This window comes from Leptonychotes weddellii, chromosome 13, assembly GCF_054177405.1.
Source record: "Leptonychotes weddellii isolate Sample4059 chromosome 13, ASM5417740v2, whole genome shotgun sequence".
NCBI lineage: Eukaryota > Metazoa > Chordata > Mammalia > Carnivora > Phocidae > Leptonychotes > Leptonychotes weddellii.
This window is the reverse complement of record NC_138381.1, coordinates 52,910,009-52,929,372: the sequence shown is the minus strand read 5'-3', so window position 1 is coordinate 52,929,372 and position 19,364 is coordinate 52,910,009. Positions and strand designations below refer to the sequence as shown.

At 41.5% G+C, this 19,364-nt stretch overlaps 1 protein-coding gene across 5 annotated transcripts in view; it reads left to right on the top strand.

Annotated features, from left to right (window-relative positions):
• The window catches only part of PPP4R1 (protein phosphatase 4 regulatory subunit 1), a 61,038-nt gene extending 42,061 nt beyond the window's left edge, over positions 1-18,977 (top strand). For all 5 annotated transcript variants that reach the window (XM_081802576.1, XM_081802577.1, XM_081802575.1 and 2 more), the window contains 10 exons: positions 910-1,433; positions 5,241-5,413; positions 6,745-6,840; positions 8,514-8,699; positions 10,446-10,607; positions 13,145-13,245; positions 15,974-16,094; positions 16,183-16,317; positions 16,756-16,897; positions 17,814-18,977. In XM_081802576.1, coding sequence (XP_081658702.1) covers positions 910-1,433; positions 5,241-5,413; positions 6,745-6,840; positions 8,514-8,699; positions 10,446-10,607; positions 13,145-13,245; positions 15,974-16,094; positions 16,183-16,317; positions 16,756-16,897; positions 17,814-17,977 — 1,804 coding nt within the window. In that variant the 3' untranslated portion in view covers positions 17,978-18,977. The remainder of the gene's footprint in view (positions 1-909; positions 1,434-5,240; positions 5,414-6,744; positions 6,841-8,513; positions 8,700-10,445; positions 10,608-13,144; positions 13,246-15,973; positions 16,095-16,182; positions 16,318-16,755; positions 16,898-17,813) is intronic.
• Positions 18,978-19,364: the final 387 nt, after the last annotated feature.

Sequence of the window (19,364 nt, the reverse complement as noted above, 5' to 3'; positions counted from 1 at the left end):
TTTCATTTCAACTCCATCCCGCCTCCCGTGCTCGGTGTGCATACTTCTGTACTTACCACTCTGTCTGGCGGTTACTTGCTTACGTGTTCGGTTCTCCTGTTTGCCTCTAATTTAATCTCCCTGACCAGACCTGCATCTCATTCACATGTGAATCCTCAATACTGGCTTCGTTCCCTGGCTCCTAGTAGGTGCTCAATATATGTTTGTTAAATTTAATGGAGTCAAATAAAATATAGGGGATAAACATTAAAACTTACTGTAGTGTTTTAGTTTAGATAATGGATGGTGGTAATCAGTGGATTTTAATTTAGGAGCTTGTGCCATCTGTCCTTATCAATTAAGTCATGACTTTATTTTGGGAAAACCTTTGGGAGTAGAGCTGGCAAGTGTGGAAGAAATAAAAAAACTTCATTTACACTGAAATGGATTTTAATATTTTGTGAGATAGCAAATAAGGATCTTTTCTAATACTGTACAGAGGTTTTTTTTTCTTTTCTTTTTTATAAAAGCAAATAGGTTTTAATTCTCAGCTTTTCAGTACATCATTGGAGCAGTGGCAATACCATAATCCTAAGAATCAGATCATTTTTGAAGTGCATTGTAGGAATTTATCTTCCTACAGTTTTTCTTTAGTTTAAGAATCCTGGGATTCTACAATGTTACCTTTTCCAACTCATGTAATGCATTAATATCTAGACTTATGCTTAACAGATGTTTACATCTCTGAACACAGAACAACTGATGGAAAAAGAAGCATTATCAGTATATACACTACTCAATTTGTATGGATAATCTGTAAATTTTAATACTGAACTTGTGTAAATACGTTATGTAGTGTCTTTCATTGAGTTTTTTTCAGTAATTATTTTTATACTTTCATTTTTTTTTTCCCAAATGAAACCATAAAAGGATCAGAGATCAAGAAGTCCCAGAGGATGTACAGATCAGGCCAGAGGATGTTTCTTCAGATCCCAGTATTAGTAATTCCAGTGTCAGACTGGAAAACATGGTGGAAGATCATGCTGAAACATCTAGGAAATCTCCAGGTGAAATAAGTGTCCCAGTGGACAGCTCTTTACTTTGTACTTTGTCCTCAGAATCTCATCAGGAAGCAGCTAGTAATGAGAATGATAAAAAGCCTGCTAACTGCAAATCTGCCTTACGGCCAGAAGGTGGCGCCAGTTCACCAGATTCAGCTCTCTTAGATCAGGAATTGTACAACTCCTTCCATTTCTGGAGGACTCCTCTTCCTGAAATAGATCTAGATATAGAGCTTGAGCAGGGCTCTGGGAATACTCTCAGCCCAGAGAGACCAGAAGAAACCTCTGAAGTCACCGTACCAGGTTCTTCAAATATCACTATGGCCACCAGAAAGGAACTTGAAGAAATGATAGAAAATCTAGAGCCGCACATTGATGATCCAGATGTTAAAGGTACGGAAGAGTCTATCAAGTTCTTTACTCTAAAGCTGATATATTATTTGCTGACTCTTTTCCCAGAAAAATTGCCTTTTAAAAATTTATTTTCGTGGGGTGCCTGGGTGGCTCAGTCGTTAAGCGTCTGCCTTCAGCTCAGGTCATGATCCCAGGGTCCTGGGATCGAGCCCCGCATCGGGCTCCCTGCTCCGCCGGAAGCCTGCTTCTCCCTCTCCCACTCCCCCTGCTTGTGCTCCCTCTCTCGCTGTGTCTCTCTCTGTCAAATAAATAAAATCTTAAAAAAAAATTTATTTTCACCATCATCATCATGTATTCTTGTCTTGATAAATAACAATTAATCTGATACTTAGGAAGTTTCGTTTAGGTGAGCTCATCACTGTGTTGCTAACTGTAGCATACATACACAGATTTGTTAATTTACAGATCACTCGCCTTGACATTTACACGGTCGTTCAAACATTGCTTTTTAGGGCTGTTCTGGGAGTGCTCACTGCATTCCAGTACCCGCTAGATCTCTGACACATCAGAGCACTTAAGAAACAGTAATTGAAATATTTGAATAAGCTATGTTAAAAAAATTTTTAACAAATAAGCTAAAAGTGAGAGCGTGCCTTTTAAAAAAGACCTATGTACACATACAAGTTTGAGGATCCAACTGTGTTTCAGAAAATGGCTAATCCTGTTTCACTTAAAATAGGACTGTGAATATATAGGCTGCAGGTGAGCGATTTCAGTACAAATACTATATTGTGATTTAATCCATTCTTTCTAGTTCAGCTCTTACACCTGCTGTAATTGAAATCTGTTGCAATGTTCTTTCTGTCCGTCTTGATGACCCTTTCATAACATATGTGTTGATTCATTGATTTGTTCAGCATTTCTTACTGAGCACCTGCTCTTGTGCCAGGTCCTTTCCTAAGCACTAAATATAGAGCAGCAACAAACCAGACCAAAATCCCAGCCTCAAAGAGCACAGAAGGGTGATGCTTAGCACATAAACTGCCCATGCGTCTGATGTTCTGCAGTAAAACGTAGGTGGGCAGTGTCGGGCATTTTCTTCTTAGGCTACAGAATTCCTGATTTTTTTTTATTTCATTGAAATCTGAGGGCATGTGCAACTTGTGTTAAACGTCAGTAACTATGCATTGATTTTTCATAGTGTCAGAAGGTGTTTTGAAGGGCTATCCCTTAATTTTGGATGTGTCCTCATTTCTGATTCTGCGATTGTGGGCAGCCACAAACTGTCGGGAAATGTCCACCTTTTTGAACTAGTTATGTTGCATGTGTTAATTTTTTCTTGTCAGCTGGCCTGTAAAATGGTGAAGCAGCACTGCCCAGGGAATGTTCAAGTGGAGTTTCGGCGCTCCCAGGCCTGTGTCCCTTGGCCTTCCCCTTGTTGCTTGCCGTTAGCGGGCATTGTTGGGAAGCCGTAACAAGGCTGGGGCTGTTGCTTATAAGGCGACCTTTGCTTCCCAGTCTTGCTAAATTTAACACTTCCCTTTGTCAAAGCATTTGTGGGGTTTTCTCTCTGTGGATTTTTGGTCAAAAAAATTTAAGTGTTTCCAGCAACTAGGAAGATATTCTTGTCAGAAAAAGAAAGCCCTTTCTCAGTCATAGAACAGAAACAACCCTACATGGAAGGCCAAAGAGGGAAGTAGGAAAACATGAAGAAGGTGTAAGAGACCTTCTTTTCTAGAATACTTACCTAGGGAATTTGAGGTTTTTCTGGCTTTGTCTAGGGCAATTTCAAAATCTCTGGCATTTGGGGTCACCAAGCGATTCAGGATTGAACTCTATGACTGAGTAGCATTACTGATGCCACCTTGGTTTACTATAGCTAGACTCATAGACTACAAAAGGAAAAAATGCCCAAGCTCACAAAATCTAGATTTCTACCCAGTTTAGGCCCAGTGGAAGAATTTGGGCCATTTTGGTAGCCGTGGTCAGAAAAAATCATATTGTTCCTTTGTTGAAATCAATAAATTGTTAGGAATTTGTGACTAGCCACCAGTATGTTGTGTGGAGGAGTGAGAGATTATTATGAAGTTTTAGCTTAACTGTACCAGCTTCTTCAGGGAAGGAGTAAAATTCAAAGTTTCTACGTTGTCCCTACTTCTGAGCATGAGTCACTGGGGACTGTGTTTTTTCACAAGTCTATGATTAAACCAGCCCTGGTTCCTGGGATTTCAGTCTGTATTTTAAGTAAAATGCAGATTTTGATGAAAACCGTGTGTTCAGTTTTCTTAACTTTTTTGTGGTGGTGTATCCTGCTGAAATTTCAGCATTTAGCCCAGCATTAGATTCTACTTCATTCTCTGGCTGGAGAGCTGAGGCATCAGGTTTCCTCAGGAGTCAGCACTAGGCTCTGTCTTGATGATCTTTATATATCAGTTTTTTTAGGAAGGTAACTTCACAGTGTAACTCATTTAAACTTCTATGAATGTACAAACCTTAAAGTAGACAAAGAGAAATATGTAGTCCATTTAGAGAGAAGTGACTCATGTAAGACATTTTCTGTGAAAGGCTTTTGATTAATTACTTCCTGGGAAACAATTAAAATGCGTTAGGGCTCTTTTTCTCACACCCCGTGCATTTTATGTGGGACAAAACATTTTAATCTTTATGTATTGTGCAGTCTCCTTTAGTACTATTTTGATTTTGTTTTGGAAACTTAAAAAGATTCCAGAACGGGGCCTAAACTGATTAAAAGGATTAGTACAAATTGCAACTGGAGTTCTCAAAAGAAGGAGCATACTTTTCATGAGTAACTTTTTATGATTAAACACCTTCAATTTACTTACTTAACTGAGCAGCTAATGACCTACTAGAATAGAAGCTCATCCCGTATGTCTCCTGTATCTCCATTGCCAGGGGTCCAATGTGCTTAGGCTTGAGTTTCATAAATGCTGCAGCCCCGTAATGGGCTGTCTTAATGAAAGTACTAGAATTGCTTTTTTTATAATCTTTAAGTGGAGTGGGGACACACTTTCTGATCTTTGTACTAATTAATTTCGAAGTTAAAATTGATGAATTTTTATATTTTGAGCATCCAGATGGATTGTTACTTGAACAAACATAACTAAGCAATTTTTTTGCTGCATGTCTCAATTGTTTGGGAGAAGGAAGAATGCCTTATTTTAGTTTTGAATCACTTTTATAAAGAAGGTGTAACGCAAAACTTAGACTGGTAATAAAACATATGCCAGATTTAAGAATCACTGCTTGGTAATTTGTCGTTTTGGTTTGCTTGCAAGCAAGACAGCACACACGTGGGGGTGTCCGAGTCATTAATTTCATTTTCAAAAGGAATTAGAGGAAAATAAAATAAACTGGAATGAGATATGAGATGTTGAAATGTAACTGCAACAAAAATCTTTGTAATTACCATTGTTTTATGTTGGCAGGGTTTGTGTGACTCCTCTTCTGCTAAAATAGCTTAGTAAGTAAGCCTTGTCAGTTCGATTCATGCATTACCAAAACATAGTTAACTTACACTGAAATTGACTCCTTTTAATAAACTGGAGGTATCTCCAAAACTAGATAGCATTTCTCTTTCATACTAACGCAGAATAATGTACAGTAGTGGATAAGCATTTTTAATCTCATGAAAGCATATTAGTTTTCTACTTTTTCTCTTGAAGGACTAATGATTTACCACAGTAGTTTTTTTTTTTTTCAGCTTTTTGATGGCAGTGTCAAAACAGTATGCATTTCATTGATAACCTCTAGTGCAAACGGAGGAGAAACTTGCAGGCAGGTTGTCGATTTTGCCGCTCACATGCCCTTTCTCTGTTCCGCCCACAGCGCAAGTGGACGTGCTGTCCGCCGCGCTGCGCGCTTCCAGGCTGGACGCTCGCGAGGAGGCCAGTGATGCAGAAAACAGAAGTGATGTGCAAGATGAGTTGGGTGTAAATGAGCTACCAAACTGTAAAATAAATCACGACGCCTCCGTGCCTTTAATCAGCGATGCTGTTGAGGTAATGCACTCAGTAAAGTGTTTATCCAGTGAAAATAGTTCCAATCAGAAGTCTTGTTGGGGGAATAGTTGTAGCTAATCACTTCCTAATTAGTACATTCTGTCTGTTGCTGATTTCGTCAGCTCTCTCTTCAGCATAAAGTAAAAGTACTTGTCACCACATCCTGTCTTTGTGACATGAGTGTCATGTGCAATGCTTGGAAATGTAAATCCCTGTCCTGTCTACATGACCATTTGAGTAGCCTCAATGTGTTAACGTAGCTCACTGCAGTGAAATAGTCTTACTGGAAACAAAGCCCTTTATCAAGAATAATTAACTCTTCCCTTTTCTTTTTGGAGAGGTGCTTTGTTTCTGATCGGACCATTTCACTGCAGCAAGCAACACAGTATTCTGAGCAGAAGATCGGGACTTGAGGCCATGTTGCGGAGGGCCAGTGGCATTATCTGGACTCTGGAGTGTGAGGGTGGGTACTGTTACTAGCATCATCTTCGCTGTGTACTTGGAGCTGTTCTGTGTGATCCTTCCCCGGTTTCCTACCACACCCCCCGCCCCCAGCCAGCATCATGTGGGATCGGTATTTCTTACCCTTGTTTAGAGAAACACGGGGAAGGAATAGCACCACTGGTTGCCAGAAGCAGCCGGTCACAGATCAGAGGGCTTGAGTGATAAACTCAGGGCAGAGTGCCTGCATACACACCGGGGATGGAGAAGGTTCTTGGAGCGTTAGTGGATTTCTGTTTTGTTTTTTGTTAGGTGACAGCTGGTAGAGTTAGAAATCTTATATAATACCCGTGCTTCAGAATGAAACCCTGGCCACCTGTCATCATTGGAGATTCGAATGCTATGATATTTCTGCATTTTAGAAGGTGTTTTGTTTGTTTTGGAGTTTTTTTGAAGCTGGTAAAAAAGTATATTTGTGAAATTAGAAATAGCCAACAGTAGAAGAAAAACTACATAGGACATCCCATGGCCTCTAAAACATTGACCAAAAGCACCCTCTATAACATAATAATACTATCTTATAAGTAAGCTAATTTTAGATATTGGAACCATTTCAAAATTACTTCTGAATTTACATAGTTTAATGAGTTTATTCTGGAATTCATTTTCATATGTTTAGCAACCTATTCCGCAAGTTTGTCTCAAGTCGGGGGTGTGGGGGGATTTCTTATGAGGTCTTAGGCATGTTTATAAGCTTTTAAAAGCTTGAAGAATTTATATGTATTTATATCTCCGGGTAGTCTTGAAAGGTAAGTAACTTAGGAAGATGGTTTAAGTGAAGGACACTTACAGAAGGGATAGTTCTTCACGTAAATATTTTTTCCTAACAGAATATGGACTCTGCCCTTCGCTATATTCATAATGATTCGGACTTGAGCACCAACAGTAGTTTTAGCCCTGATGAGGAGAGGAGATCCAAAGTACAAGTAAGTGACAACAAGTCTTTATGTGGTGAGGGTCTTGTTAATTCCTCTTCGAAACCCATTTCCCACCGAATTTGGTCCTCCTTACAGTGAGCTTTTTAAAAATAAGACTAGTATATCATACTTACGATAAGAAAATTCAAATAGAGTAGAATACAAGCAGAAATCTTCCTCTTCTCACACCTGCGATCACATTCTTCAGAGTAACCACAGACCACAACTCCTTCGTTCCTTCCTTCCGAGAGCGAGAGGGGGAGGGGCAGAGGGAGAGAGAATATTAAGCAGGCTCCTCACCAGAGCAGAGCCTGACGTGGGCCTCGATCTCATGACCGAGATCACGACCTGAGCCGAAATCAAGAGTCGGACACTTACCCAACTGAGCCACCCAGGCGCCCCGTATATTTCTTTATAAACATTTTATGGGTACAGAAACATGCATACGTACCCCTTTTTGTCTGTCAAAGACAGAATCATGCCATCATACCTAGGTATTTCATGGTGCCTGATTTGCCAAGAATTACAAGATACAGCTCAATTTCAGAGATGAAAGTATGAAAAAGTGTCCCAAAGCCATATAAAGTGCCGTCAGTGGCAAGTTACACTCCAGTTTCAGAAATTTTAAATGTGGGAAAATATGCTTGTGGAATATTTGGAGTATGATCGTTCGTACCTTGCCTCTGTGTGTGTGTTGCTCTTCCCATATGCTTACTGCCCGTGCCCACCGGAGCAGCACCGTGTCCCTGCAGTGTGGCCTCTGTCTTGAGAACTACCCTCCGAAGTTCCTTATGATGCCTCCAGGTTCAGTCCTGGGACCTTACATGCGGTGCCGTGCTCATGGTGATTATGGGGGGGTTTCCTAGGTCAAATGGTATATGTTTTTCTTTTTGCTCTCTTTATTAAAAATGGAATTAGTATTCACAGTGTTGTAAACATGCTTTTCACCACTTATATTGCAGACGTATTTTCAAGTTCATAAAAACAGATGGTCTCATTCTCTTAATGAATTTATTTCAATTTTAGTTCATTTTTTATAAATAGGTAAGTTTATATAGTTCAGAATTCAAAAGGTACAGAGGCATTCGGTGATACTTCCTTCTCGGTTTTCTCCTCCAGCATCCATTTGGCTTTCCCCAAAGCAGCCAGTTTTGTTTCTTTTGTATGTTCTGCCAGAGCTGTGTTATGTATATGTTAGCAAGATTGTGTAGATATTCTTCTTTTCTTCACATTTATATGAACGGTTAGGTGTTTATTCACTTTAAATTTTTATAGGTAATAGCTCAATTTCCATCAAAAGGTGGGTGTTGTTTTTATAAAATCCAGGTTGGTGATAGTCTGCCCATTTTATCACTTGACCATCCTTGCCAGCGTTGAGAGGTGCTGGTCTTACTGTTGATGCATCTCTTCAATTTACTAATCAGTTCCAATCATCTTCTAAGATCTTACTATTCTTAAGATCTTACTATTTTTCTTCTGGAGTGGCTTCTTTTATTTATATATATTTTTTCCTTAGCATGTTTTTCCTACCTCTTCTCAGTAGATCCCTGAAACTGTGAAACTGGGTTTTTCTCTGCTTGTTGAGATGCTGTGTTAAATTCTTCATCTATTTAAAAATAAGTTTACTCAATTTATGCCTAGATTGCTAAAATGAATCCCTGCCGTGTGTCTCTCTCCCACAGGATGTTGTGCCTCAGGCTCTGTTAGATCAGTATTTATCTATGACTGACCCGTCTCGTGCACAGACGGTCGACACGGAGATCGCTAAGCACTGTGCATACAGCCTTCCCGGCGTGGCCCTGACCCTGGGCAGGCAGAACTGGCACTGCCTGAGAGAGACCTACGAGACGCTCGCGTCAGACATGCAGGTGAGTGAGTGTGGATGGATGGCACAGTGATGTGCCCTTCACAACCTAGGAGGGTTTCTGTTCATGTTCCAGAAAATACTTGGTATTACAGGAAATCATGTGCAGAAGAGCTTTTGAAAGTAATACCCAAGAGCTTGCTTTTTGTATGGTCCCAAGTTCCACCGTTTTGAAATTATCATTGCATTTGACGTGCCTAAGTTCCTAACTTACAAATATGTTATTGTGTGAAGTTTATACGTAGATTGATTCTAGACACAGTGTTATAAATGCTGCTTTTATTTTCTTAAAACTTAAATAGAACTGTAGTAGCATTAGCACTGCTGAACTCTGGGCGCTGGTTCAGTGAGTGTTGCAGTAAAGGTGGGGGAAGGTGTGTGTGTGCGTTTGTGTGTGTGCATGTGTGTGTGCACGTGCGCACGTGGGCATGCTCTTCTCCAGACCTACACACTACCAACACCATCCCTCTGAAAGAAAACAAAATGTGAAATGTTGACCCTAGGTCATCTTCTCTGGATATCTGTGTGATTTTGTGGCTCTTTCCCTAGATCTTGTTGACTTAACTTCCCCTGCCATTAAGTCTGGTTTCTATGTCATACACCAAAATTTTGCCCCTCTTCCACAAAATCTCTTTGGTGAAATTAATCCTTTGGTTTTTAAGAAAGCAGTCTGGTTAGACTAATTTATACTGAGATATGAATCATTTTCCCTTAAATGTGTTAGTAATTACTGCATTTTTCAAGGAATTTGTGCTGTTGACTAAGCAAGGTAGGAGTTGGAAATAATCTTGAGAGAACATAGTTTAAGTTCCTTCTTTGACCTATGAGGTTAGGAACAGGGTCCGGGTGAAGTGAATTTATCCTGTGTTCGCACACTTCTTCACCAGTAGAACTGGGCAGGGGACAACAAAGAACCACTCTGCAGAGTACAGTATCCTCCACATTGGTGGTTTTCCATCTTCATTCCACAGGCCTTTCAAGGTTCCTGTGGGGTGTGCACCTCAGGGCCCCTGGTGACTAGGAAGGACCTGGATGGGCAGGGCTTCTTGCCTCTATCCTCCCTCTCCCCTACCCTCCATCAGAGCAGCTCTGCCTTCATCTGCTTGATATGTTGAATGTGGGTATAAAATTTTATTTCAAGAATAGGGTCTAGTGTTTGGGATTGGGGATAAAACCCTTGCTGTAAATGGCTTCTTGGCAAGTAGAGTGTTTTAAGCTAAGTAACAAAGTAAAAAATTTTAAACTAAAGCAACATGAAGAAAAAGATGTTTTTAATGTAAACTTGCCTACATTTTCCTGTTCTTACATTTCCTTAATTGCCAGTTCCTTAAAAACAAGTTTCATTATTGTTTTTTTTACCCATAAGATAGACTGTACAAGAATCAGAAGGGGAACAGTCAAGCAAGGATGATACTACCCAGCCTTTGATGGATGTGGGACATCTGTAAATTGGGCATCCAGTGTTCAGAGAACTACAAAGACTATACTCTTAGTGATTTCCAAGTTTTTTTCCCTTTGTAAATGAAAGAATAATACGCACCGTGCAGGGCTTTGAAATTTCTCTGCCAGTTTTTGAGACATAGCAGGCATTTAAAGCTGAGTGTCTATTCTTATCATTACTTCTGTTCCGATTTAATTGTTTGAGATTGGTAACATTTAGATCTAAGTTAGGCTTCATACACCGGCTGAGAGGTAAAGCACTTGGTACTGTGTGCTTCACTTACAAATGCAGTCATCTTTATCTCTGCAGTGGAAGGTTCGAAGAACATTAGCCTTCTCCATCCACGAGCTTGCAGTTATTCTTGGAGATCAGCTGACAGCTGCAGATCTGGTTCCAATCTTCAATGGATTTTTAAAAGACCTCGACGAAGTCAGGATAGGTGTTCTTAAACATTTGCATGATTTTCTGAAGGTAACTTTTAAATTTTTCTGCATAAAAACAGACTAAAGTTCCACTGTAGAAGTTTTGGTTTTCTGTTCCCACCAAGATTAAGTTTCCATATGTTCTACGTAAGAAAATGTAGCCATGAGCTGATAGTAAGCTGTAACTTAAAAAAAAAAAAAAAAAAGAGTCCCATTCTGATCACTTTTGCTGGTGTCCTTTGAATTTTTAATTTTAAAATAATTACACTTAATTTCAATTTTACTTGTTTATTTTTAAAGATTTTATTTATTTATTTGACAGAGCACAAGTAGGGGGAGCAGCAGACAGAGGGAGAGGGAGAAGCAGGCTCCTCGCCGAGCAGGGATCCCGATGCGGGGCTCGATCCCAGGACCCCGGGATCATGACTTGAGCCGAAGGCAGCCGCTTAACTGACTGAGCCACCGAGGCACCCCTAAATTTCATTTTTGAACACTGTTAGATCATGATTACAAGCCCTTTTTTTTTTTTCAAAATTATTGAATTAAATACATGTACAAAAATTCCATGAACATTTAAGTTTGGAGGCTTTATGTGATATTTTAGAAGTCCTTATCTTAGGAGACGGTATGGATCTCTGGTCTTGGAGGTGAACAGCTGTGATCTTACGACTTGTTAGTCCTGGAATACTATTGTTTCTTAGACTTTAACCTTGAAGTTGGCTCTTGTAGTTTGAAGTTTTGAGGTACAGAAGTCGTATAATCCTACTTTGAAAAAGCATTGGTACTGTGTTAGTATATTTTATACAGATCATACTGAAATTTGTCAGCCCGTCCCATTAGTGTGCCGGTGTGGCTTCCCCTGCCCCCCAGTTCAGAATCCAGTCAGGAATTGCATATTGAATGTGAATATCGCATCTCTTTAGCCCTCTTAGATCTAGAACAGTTTCCTAACTTGTGTCTTTAATGTCATCGGCATCTTTGAAGAGGCGAAGCTGGTTGCTTTGCAGATGCCCCTCAGTCTGAGGGCGGCTACACAGTGAGAGTCAGGCCGCGGGTTTGCGTGGCAGGCGCGTCGCCTGTGTGTGCGCCATCCCCGCGTCACTGGCAGTGTGACCCCGGCCACGTGATCATGGTGGCGTCGGCTCGCTCCCTCCATTGTAAAACGACCTCTCGCCTTCCTGATTAGTGATTACTTGGGGGACGATACTTGCAAACTCTGAACACCTTCCCCCCCCGCCGCCCCCGAGTCTTTCACCCAGAGCTTTTGTATCCGTGCGTCTATACACGGTTCTCGCCTCAATCTGGTGTTACTGTGTTGGTTGTAAAATACCAATTTTCTGTTTTTATAATTCCTTCTCCATTTATTAGTTGGCATTCTCATGTAAAGCTAATATTTTCCTTCTTTCCCTCCCCCTTCATGGAAGTTTTTTTAGTGTTAAGTGTGAACTCTGGAATTTTTTCTGTTCAGTGTAATCCATTTCTGTCCTTGGTTCTGAGCATCAGTTTGGCTAACAGGAACCCTTGAAAGCCGCCTCCTGGGCCCCTTTGATCTGTCCCCTCACGTTAAGCACAGCCTTCCTTCCCTTCTACCCCACCTTCTCCTTTCTCTGCCCCAGCCCCGAGTCAGCTGTTTTCTGGTGGCGAGCGGTAGTTAGAACCACGCCCCAGGCCCTGGATATGCCCCTGCTCCCTGGGGGGTCATCTCCTTTCCGCCTTCTCGGGGGACAGGAGCTGGGAGCGGTTTTTTGGTTTGGGTTTTGTTTTTTTTTAAAATTACTGAGTTCATACTGATAACTCAGCTTCCAGTCCCACACCGCTTCCTTTCCTTTTTCCACTTCCTATTTTTTCTTTTCTCTCACGGTAAAAACTCTGTTCTTAATGTGAACATACTCAGTCGTTCACTCAGTTCCACAGCATACGTAGAGTTTCAGAATTACTCCACCAGTATTAATTCTAACATCAACTCAACCAAAAAAACGTTCAAGATTTCCTTCAGCACTTTGTCCTTTAGAACATACCCCATGAACATGTATAGTCAGAGTACTTTTTTTCTGCGTGATTCTTAACTGATATACAGTTAGGTTTGTTTGTTTCTGTTTATATCAAATTTTAGGGTTTTCCGTCCTTGCTGACCATAAACCTCCTTTAAAATGGCTATAGAGCAATTATTGGGATAAATGTTTTTTCACTCACCAAATATTTATTGAGCACCTACCATGTGCCGTCATGGTGCCAGGCACTGGGCTCACATGTGTGAGTAAGAGCACATTACTGTCTTCAAAGAGTTCACAGTTAACCAGGGTGTCCTATGAACATAGTGGGTCAGTCCTGCCATATATCTGTGACCAAGGTACTGTAGGGTTCAGAGGAGGTCACGTATGGCTCAGGGAACAAATATTTCAAAAAAGGATAAGACTCTTGAAGGTAAATGGGATTATCGGGGAAAATGGCCTTAATGTCAATTTTAAAACAGTCTGAGAACTATCTGTTCTCAGAAGAATTAACTATATTATAGTTGTTTTCAAGCAGTCTAGTAAGAGTAATAATGCCTATATCTTAGCGAATATTTTTATTTTGTCACTTCAGCTTCTTCATATTGACAAAAGAAGAGAGTATCTTTATCAACTTCAGGAGTTTTTGGTGACAGATAATAGTAGAAATTGGCGCTTTCGAGCTGAACTGGCTGAGTAAGTTCTAACAGTTTATTGGACTATGTTTTGGAGGGGTATTTACTTACTTCATCTTTACCTTTTTGGGATTTGTTCATTACTTTGTGTAGATACAAGTTTCTGTCTGGTGTTCTATAAAACATTTCTTGAAGTGCAGGTCTTGCCAGCAGTGAATTTTCTCAGCTTTTTTTTTTTTTTAAACCTATTTCACCCTTTTTTTTCTTACTGTGGTAAGATTTAGTACACTCATAGTGTTGTGCAACTATTACCATTATCTAGTTTAGAGCATTCCATCCTCCCAAAAGGAACACCATGCCCTTTCACAGTCATTCTTCATCCCTCTGTGCCCTCAACTTCTAGCAACCATTACTTTACCCTCTGTGGGTTTGCCTATTCTGAACATATAAGTGGAATTTTAGAACATGTGGCCTTTTGTCTCTTGACTTCTCAGCATGTTTTCAAGATTCATTTGTGTTGTAACATACGTCAGAACTTTATTACTTTTTATGACTAATACTCCGTTGTATACCACTTTTTAAAATTCATTCATGCCTCGGTGCATGTTTGGGTTGTTTCTACATTTTGGGTTGATGTGACTGGTGCTGTTATGAACATTCATGTTCAAGTTTTTCCTTGAACACCTATCTTCACCTATTTTGTGGTGGATTTGATGGATTTTTTGATAATTCTGTTTAATTTGTTGAGGAGCCACCAAACTATTTTCCACAACAGTTCTACCATTTTACATTCCCATGAGCAATGTACAGGGATTCCAGTTTCACCACATCTTCCCCAACACTTGGTGTTTTCCTTTTTTTAACTAATTATAGCCATCATTATAGTGATTGCGAGGCAGTGTTTTGTGGTGATCTTGATCTGCATTTCCTTAATGACTGGTGGTGGTTAACACCTTTTCATATGCTTGTTGACCATTTATATATAATCCAGAGAAATGTCTATGCAAGTCCATTGCCCATTTTTTAATTGGGCTGTTTGTCTTAAATTGGGTTGAGTTGTAAGAGTTCTTTATGTATTCTGGATTCCAGACCTCACTTGCATTTTTAAAAGATATCTTTGCTGGGTATATAATTGGGACTGACAGTCTTGGTTGTTTTTTGTTGTTGTTTTCTTTGTACATTAAAGGTTCACTTCACTGAGTTCTGGCTTGCCAGGTTTTTGACTGAAAATAGGCACATCTCTTCTGTCATTAGTGTGGAGGGTTGGGTCCATCTAATCAGGAGCAAGCTGGGTTTGGGCTTTGCTGTTGCTATGATTGCCTTCAGTGCCCAGTAAGCTTTGCTGCCTCTCACCATGGCCTGCCGGTGCCTTTTGCTGAGGGTGGGAGCCGGGGTGCCAGGGGGCTTCCTCCTGTGTTTGTGTTCCACCCTCAGCTTGCAGCTTTCGTGCAGCCTTGTAAACCGGGTGGGGGGGGGGTCTCTTCCCCTCCCCCAGCTGTAGACCGTTGTTAGGACATGGTAGGCTTGTGCTGGGAAAGGGGAGAATCTCTGTTATTTCGGTTCAGCCTCAGTCTCTGGGAGGCCCTGGGTCCCTGGGCTTTCTCAGAGTCTTCCCCTATCCTTGTATCATCCAGTCTCTGCCTTGTATCTGTGGTCCATGTTGGGCAGAGGTTCCTGCCCCTCCTCAGCGGGAGGAGACTTCTGTTGTTATCAGTGTAGGGTCTTTGCTCAAGGTTTGCTGCCCCCCTCTCTGGGAGAGAGTTCTTCTCTTCTGCCCCCCGCTGCAGTGTGTTTGCCTATGCCCATGGGTGAATGGGCTTTGCTGCCCTTCTGTCAGCACCGTAAGGCTCAGGCTCAGTAAAGAGAAGGGCCCAGGGGAGTGTGTGGGGCTTTATGCCTGTCTCCCAAGATGTGTCACTCATTTCCTGCCTACTGAATCACAGCCTCTCTCTGGTTTGCTTTCCTGACCCCAGACTTTCTCATGTGGTGTGCACCCAGGGGAGGCCAGCAAGAAGGTTCGCAGTGTCAGAAAATGGAATCGATAAATGTGCCTCTCATCTCTGAGTGTTTTATATATATGTACAAGCACATGGGTCATTGTTATGTATATTCATGCTTTTGGTTTACTCCCTACTGATTACGAATGTAAATAGTCTTAAACATAAAATCTGAAAGGCAAAAATCTCATTCGTATCAGAGGTATTTTTTCAAGGGCATTGTTGTGTCTACTCAAAGTAGACTGGTGGACGCGGTCAGTCTTCAGGTCTTCCCAGATGTAATAGGAACAGTCACTAGAGGATCTCTTCATTTCTGTTATCCCTAATAAACGTATCATTCATTCCCTTAGAAGCTGTTCAGAGCCTTGACAGATACACATCAGGCTACCTAATATTGCTAGAACTTCTTATCTAGGAAACTGATTTGTAGATGGAAGTTTCTTAGCATTCTGAACAGTTACTGTGGAAAAAATGTGTTTCATGTCCCAATTGAACATAGTAGGAAATGCATTGCTCTGTCTCAGTCCCTGTGGACACAAAATTCTACATTTGTTTTCCTTACGTTCTGAGGGGAAGAGATACTTCTTGAACTTGCATAGTGTTTAAATGCATTTCCAGATACATACAGACTAGAGAGAGCTCTATGCATGAGAGACCACGTTAATCACTAGTCTTTGCATGTGTTCATCTTACAAATAGTATCCAGTATTACAAATTATTCAGATGATTAACCTATTTTCATTTATTTTAAAATTTTAATTATATTTTTATTTTTATAATTCACTTTTATAGACAGCTGATTTTACTTCTAGAATTATATAGTCCCAGAGATGTTTATGACTATTTACGTCCCATTGCTCTGAATCTATGTGCAGATAAAGTTTCTTCTGTTCGTTGGATTTCCTACAAGTTGGTATGTGTTACAATTTTTACAATTTTAGAACTGTACACTATTCAAGAAGATCCTAGAACTCCTCACTTCTCTGTGTTCCCCCTCCTAGGTCAGTGAGATGGTGAAGAAGCTGCACATGGCGACGCCCCCCACGTTTGGAGTGGACCTCATCAATGAGCTTGTAGAAAACTTTGGTAGATGTCCCAAGTGGTCTGGTCGGCAAGCCTTTGTCTTTGTCTGCCAGGTAAATAAAGACTTAACCATTTCTATCTGTGAAGCTTCATTTCTTCTTCCGCTCTTTGCCTTTCGACACCCTCTTTCTTATCCTTAAGGAACAGAGTTTTGCATCTGGCTCTTCATAGGATCACCTGTTCCCTAGAGTAGGTGCCTGCCTGGCTCATCCCACAGCCATCCACTAGGGGGTGCTCGGGGTCCATGGTACGTGTATAAATGCATGTGACTGTGCACACTGCACACTCCAGGACTCAGTGGAACCATTAAAAAACTGTAGGGACTTAAAATTATGTCATCTTAGTTTTGAGTTCCCAAGTGTCTGGAATATTGGTTTAAAAAGTAACTAAAATCTGGAGTACTTCGGTTGTTATTAAAAGATAATGTTCGCCCGTATTCTGGTTTGGTAGACTAACTTGGCAAATGTAAAGCAGCTGTTTGTCTTCCCCAGACTGTCATTGAGGACGATTGCCTTCCCATGGACCAGTTCGCCGTGCATCTGATGCCACATCTGCTAACCTTGGCGAATGATAGGGTTCCAAATGTTCGAGTGCTGCTCGCAAAGACATTAAGACAAACTCTACTAGAGAAAGGTGGGTGGGTGGCTCTGTTAGGAAAACCGTATGTGGCGGGGAGGAGGCGTGTAGACTGCATGGAGGGAGAAGTGTTGTATGTCCACAAACATAATGTGATAGGAGAAGATCTGTGAGTTGTTAATGGGGGTTCCCCCTAAGAGAGGACACAGATTGGAGGACAGGGACATGTTCGCCTTTCTGCCCCGGGGGCATTTCTTTTATAATTGCAGACTTAGTTTGAGAGATTGGATAGGTCACTTAAGACGGGAGGAAAAACTCTTGCCTTTGGTCTGCCCCGCATGACGTGTGTTACTGCTGTTCTAGGCCAGGAGGCATGTTTGTGTGTCCTCCTTCTCTTCATTCTTTATGCAGAAGACAGACGCCCCCTACTACTTGCTCTGCTGCACATCCTAATAAGCTGCTCAAGATTTAGCTTGTTTTATTTATTGTCATCCCCCCAAAATACCTAATAAATATCATTTAATGCATGAACTCGTGAACGAAGCACAGAAAGGTTTGTAATAGACGTCTAAGAATACGGGTAAATGAATACTGCTTTTTTCTCCTTTAGAATTCATTTATCGTTGTTTTAATAGCAATTACAAGGAAATGGCTAGAGAAGACTGGTTTTTAGTCATGTGTGATTGGTATTTGGGGTGTTTTTACTGAGTGAATTAATAGCTATCACAAGTATAAGTTTTAATGTATTTATTAGCTTCGCTACCATTTAGTCTGTTCTAAAAATAATCAAGATAAATCTAACTCTCTTATGTTTGGGGATTTTTTTCATATCACACAAATCAATTCAGATTACCATTTATAATTCAATGTAGCTTGTGTTTATACTTTATGACTGAGAACTTCGTATACTTGCACCTGATAAAACTGAATTGTTAAACTAATTTTATTTGTAATCTGCACTTTGCGTCTCCAGAATATTTCTTAACCTCTGCCGGCTGTCATCAGGAAGCCGTGGAACAGACCATCGTGGCTCTTCAGATGGATCGGGACAGTGATGTCAAGTATTTTGCAAGCATCCACCCTGCTAGTACCAAAATCTCTGACGATGCCATGAGCACAGCTTCCTCAACCTACTAGAAAGCTGGAACCTCACTGTCCTCCTCCTTCCTCGGGAGCCAAGGGCTGACAAGTGCCCCACACGTGTGATCTAGGACAGCCTCTGGGAGGAGGAGAGACCTTCCTCTCTCGCAGACTCAATTGCAGGTGCAAGTTGCCTACACTGATACCAGGGATTTTAAGAGTCAAGAGAAAGTACAGTAAACACTATTATCTTATCTTGACTTTAAGGGAAAATAATTTCTCAGAGGATTATAATTGTCACCGAAGCCTTAAATCCTTCTGTCTTCCTGACTGAATGAAACTTGAATTGGCAGAGTATTTTCCTTATGGAAGGGAGGAGATTCCCAGAGACCTGCATTGCTTTCTCCTGGTTTTCTTTAACGACAGATAGATGGAGTGGCAGCCAGAAGGCGGCTGTGAGCCAGGATGTAAAGAGATCTTCAGTATTAGCCCGCACTGTCCCCACGCAGGCAAGGACCTGTTGGTTCTGTGGCCAGCTGCCCAGCCCAGCCCTAAGTGTGAATAGTTTTTGGCGTGTGTAAATGCGAAAGGAGATTTGGGGGGGGGGGAGGGGTTCTCCTAAGGGCTTGATGCTAACACTAAAGTAGAATCTGATTTTAACTCTTAAATGCAGCATATTGCTGTGCACATTTACAGAACGTTGGCTGAGTATCTATGTCCTGATTTTCTTCATGCTGGTCATGACCTGAAGGAGTTTATTGGCACGTGTGCTGTATGTCAGGTGTTTTTAACTTGATCATGATCAGCTCTAGGTGCAGCTTTCCTTCCCATGCTGTACATACCTGTGACCACTCTCAGGAGTGCTGCGGTCTTTAATCATGCTGTCTAAACTGTTGTGGCACAAGTTCTCTTGTCCAAATAAAATTTATTAAGATCTATAGAGAGAGATACACACTTCTGATTGTTTTCTAGATGTCTGCAAATAAATGCAATTTGTGACCTGTATTAATGATTTAGTATGAAGTGGGAAAACTAGATTAAAATATTTGTCTTTTAACTAGTTTAGTAATTTCTTTGCTATCTGCACGTGCCACCCAGGGCCAGGTTCTGTTGTTCGGCGGCAGTCCCTGCAGGACAAGTGTGCGCCAGGCGCCTGGTCCTGGAGCCCGGCCCCCAGGGGCAGGTCCGGGGCGGCGCTGGCTTGCGCTGACCGCGAGCAGGGGGGCCGCCCTGTCTGTGGCTCGGGGTCCGGCCGCCCGGCCAGGCCGTGCGCACTGCTGTGAGGACAGAGCCGGCCTGCTATGCCCGGCTTGGAGGACCGCGGCCCGAGTCCCCGCGGTGCCTCTGTGAGCCTTGGTTTCCGGGACTCAGGACTCGCCAGGCAGGGACTCCTCAGGGTCGCGTGAGCAGGTCAGGCCCCCTCGAGGCTGCTTTCTGTACGGAC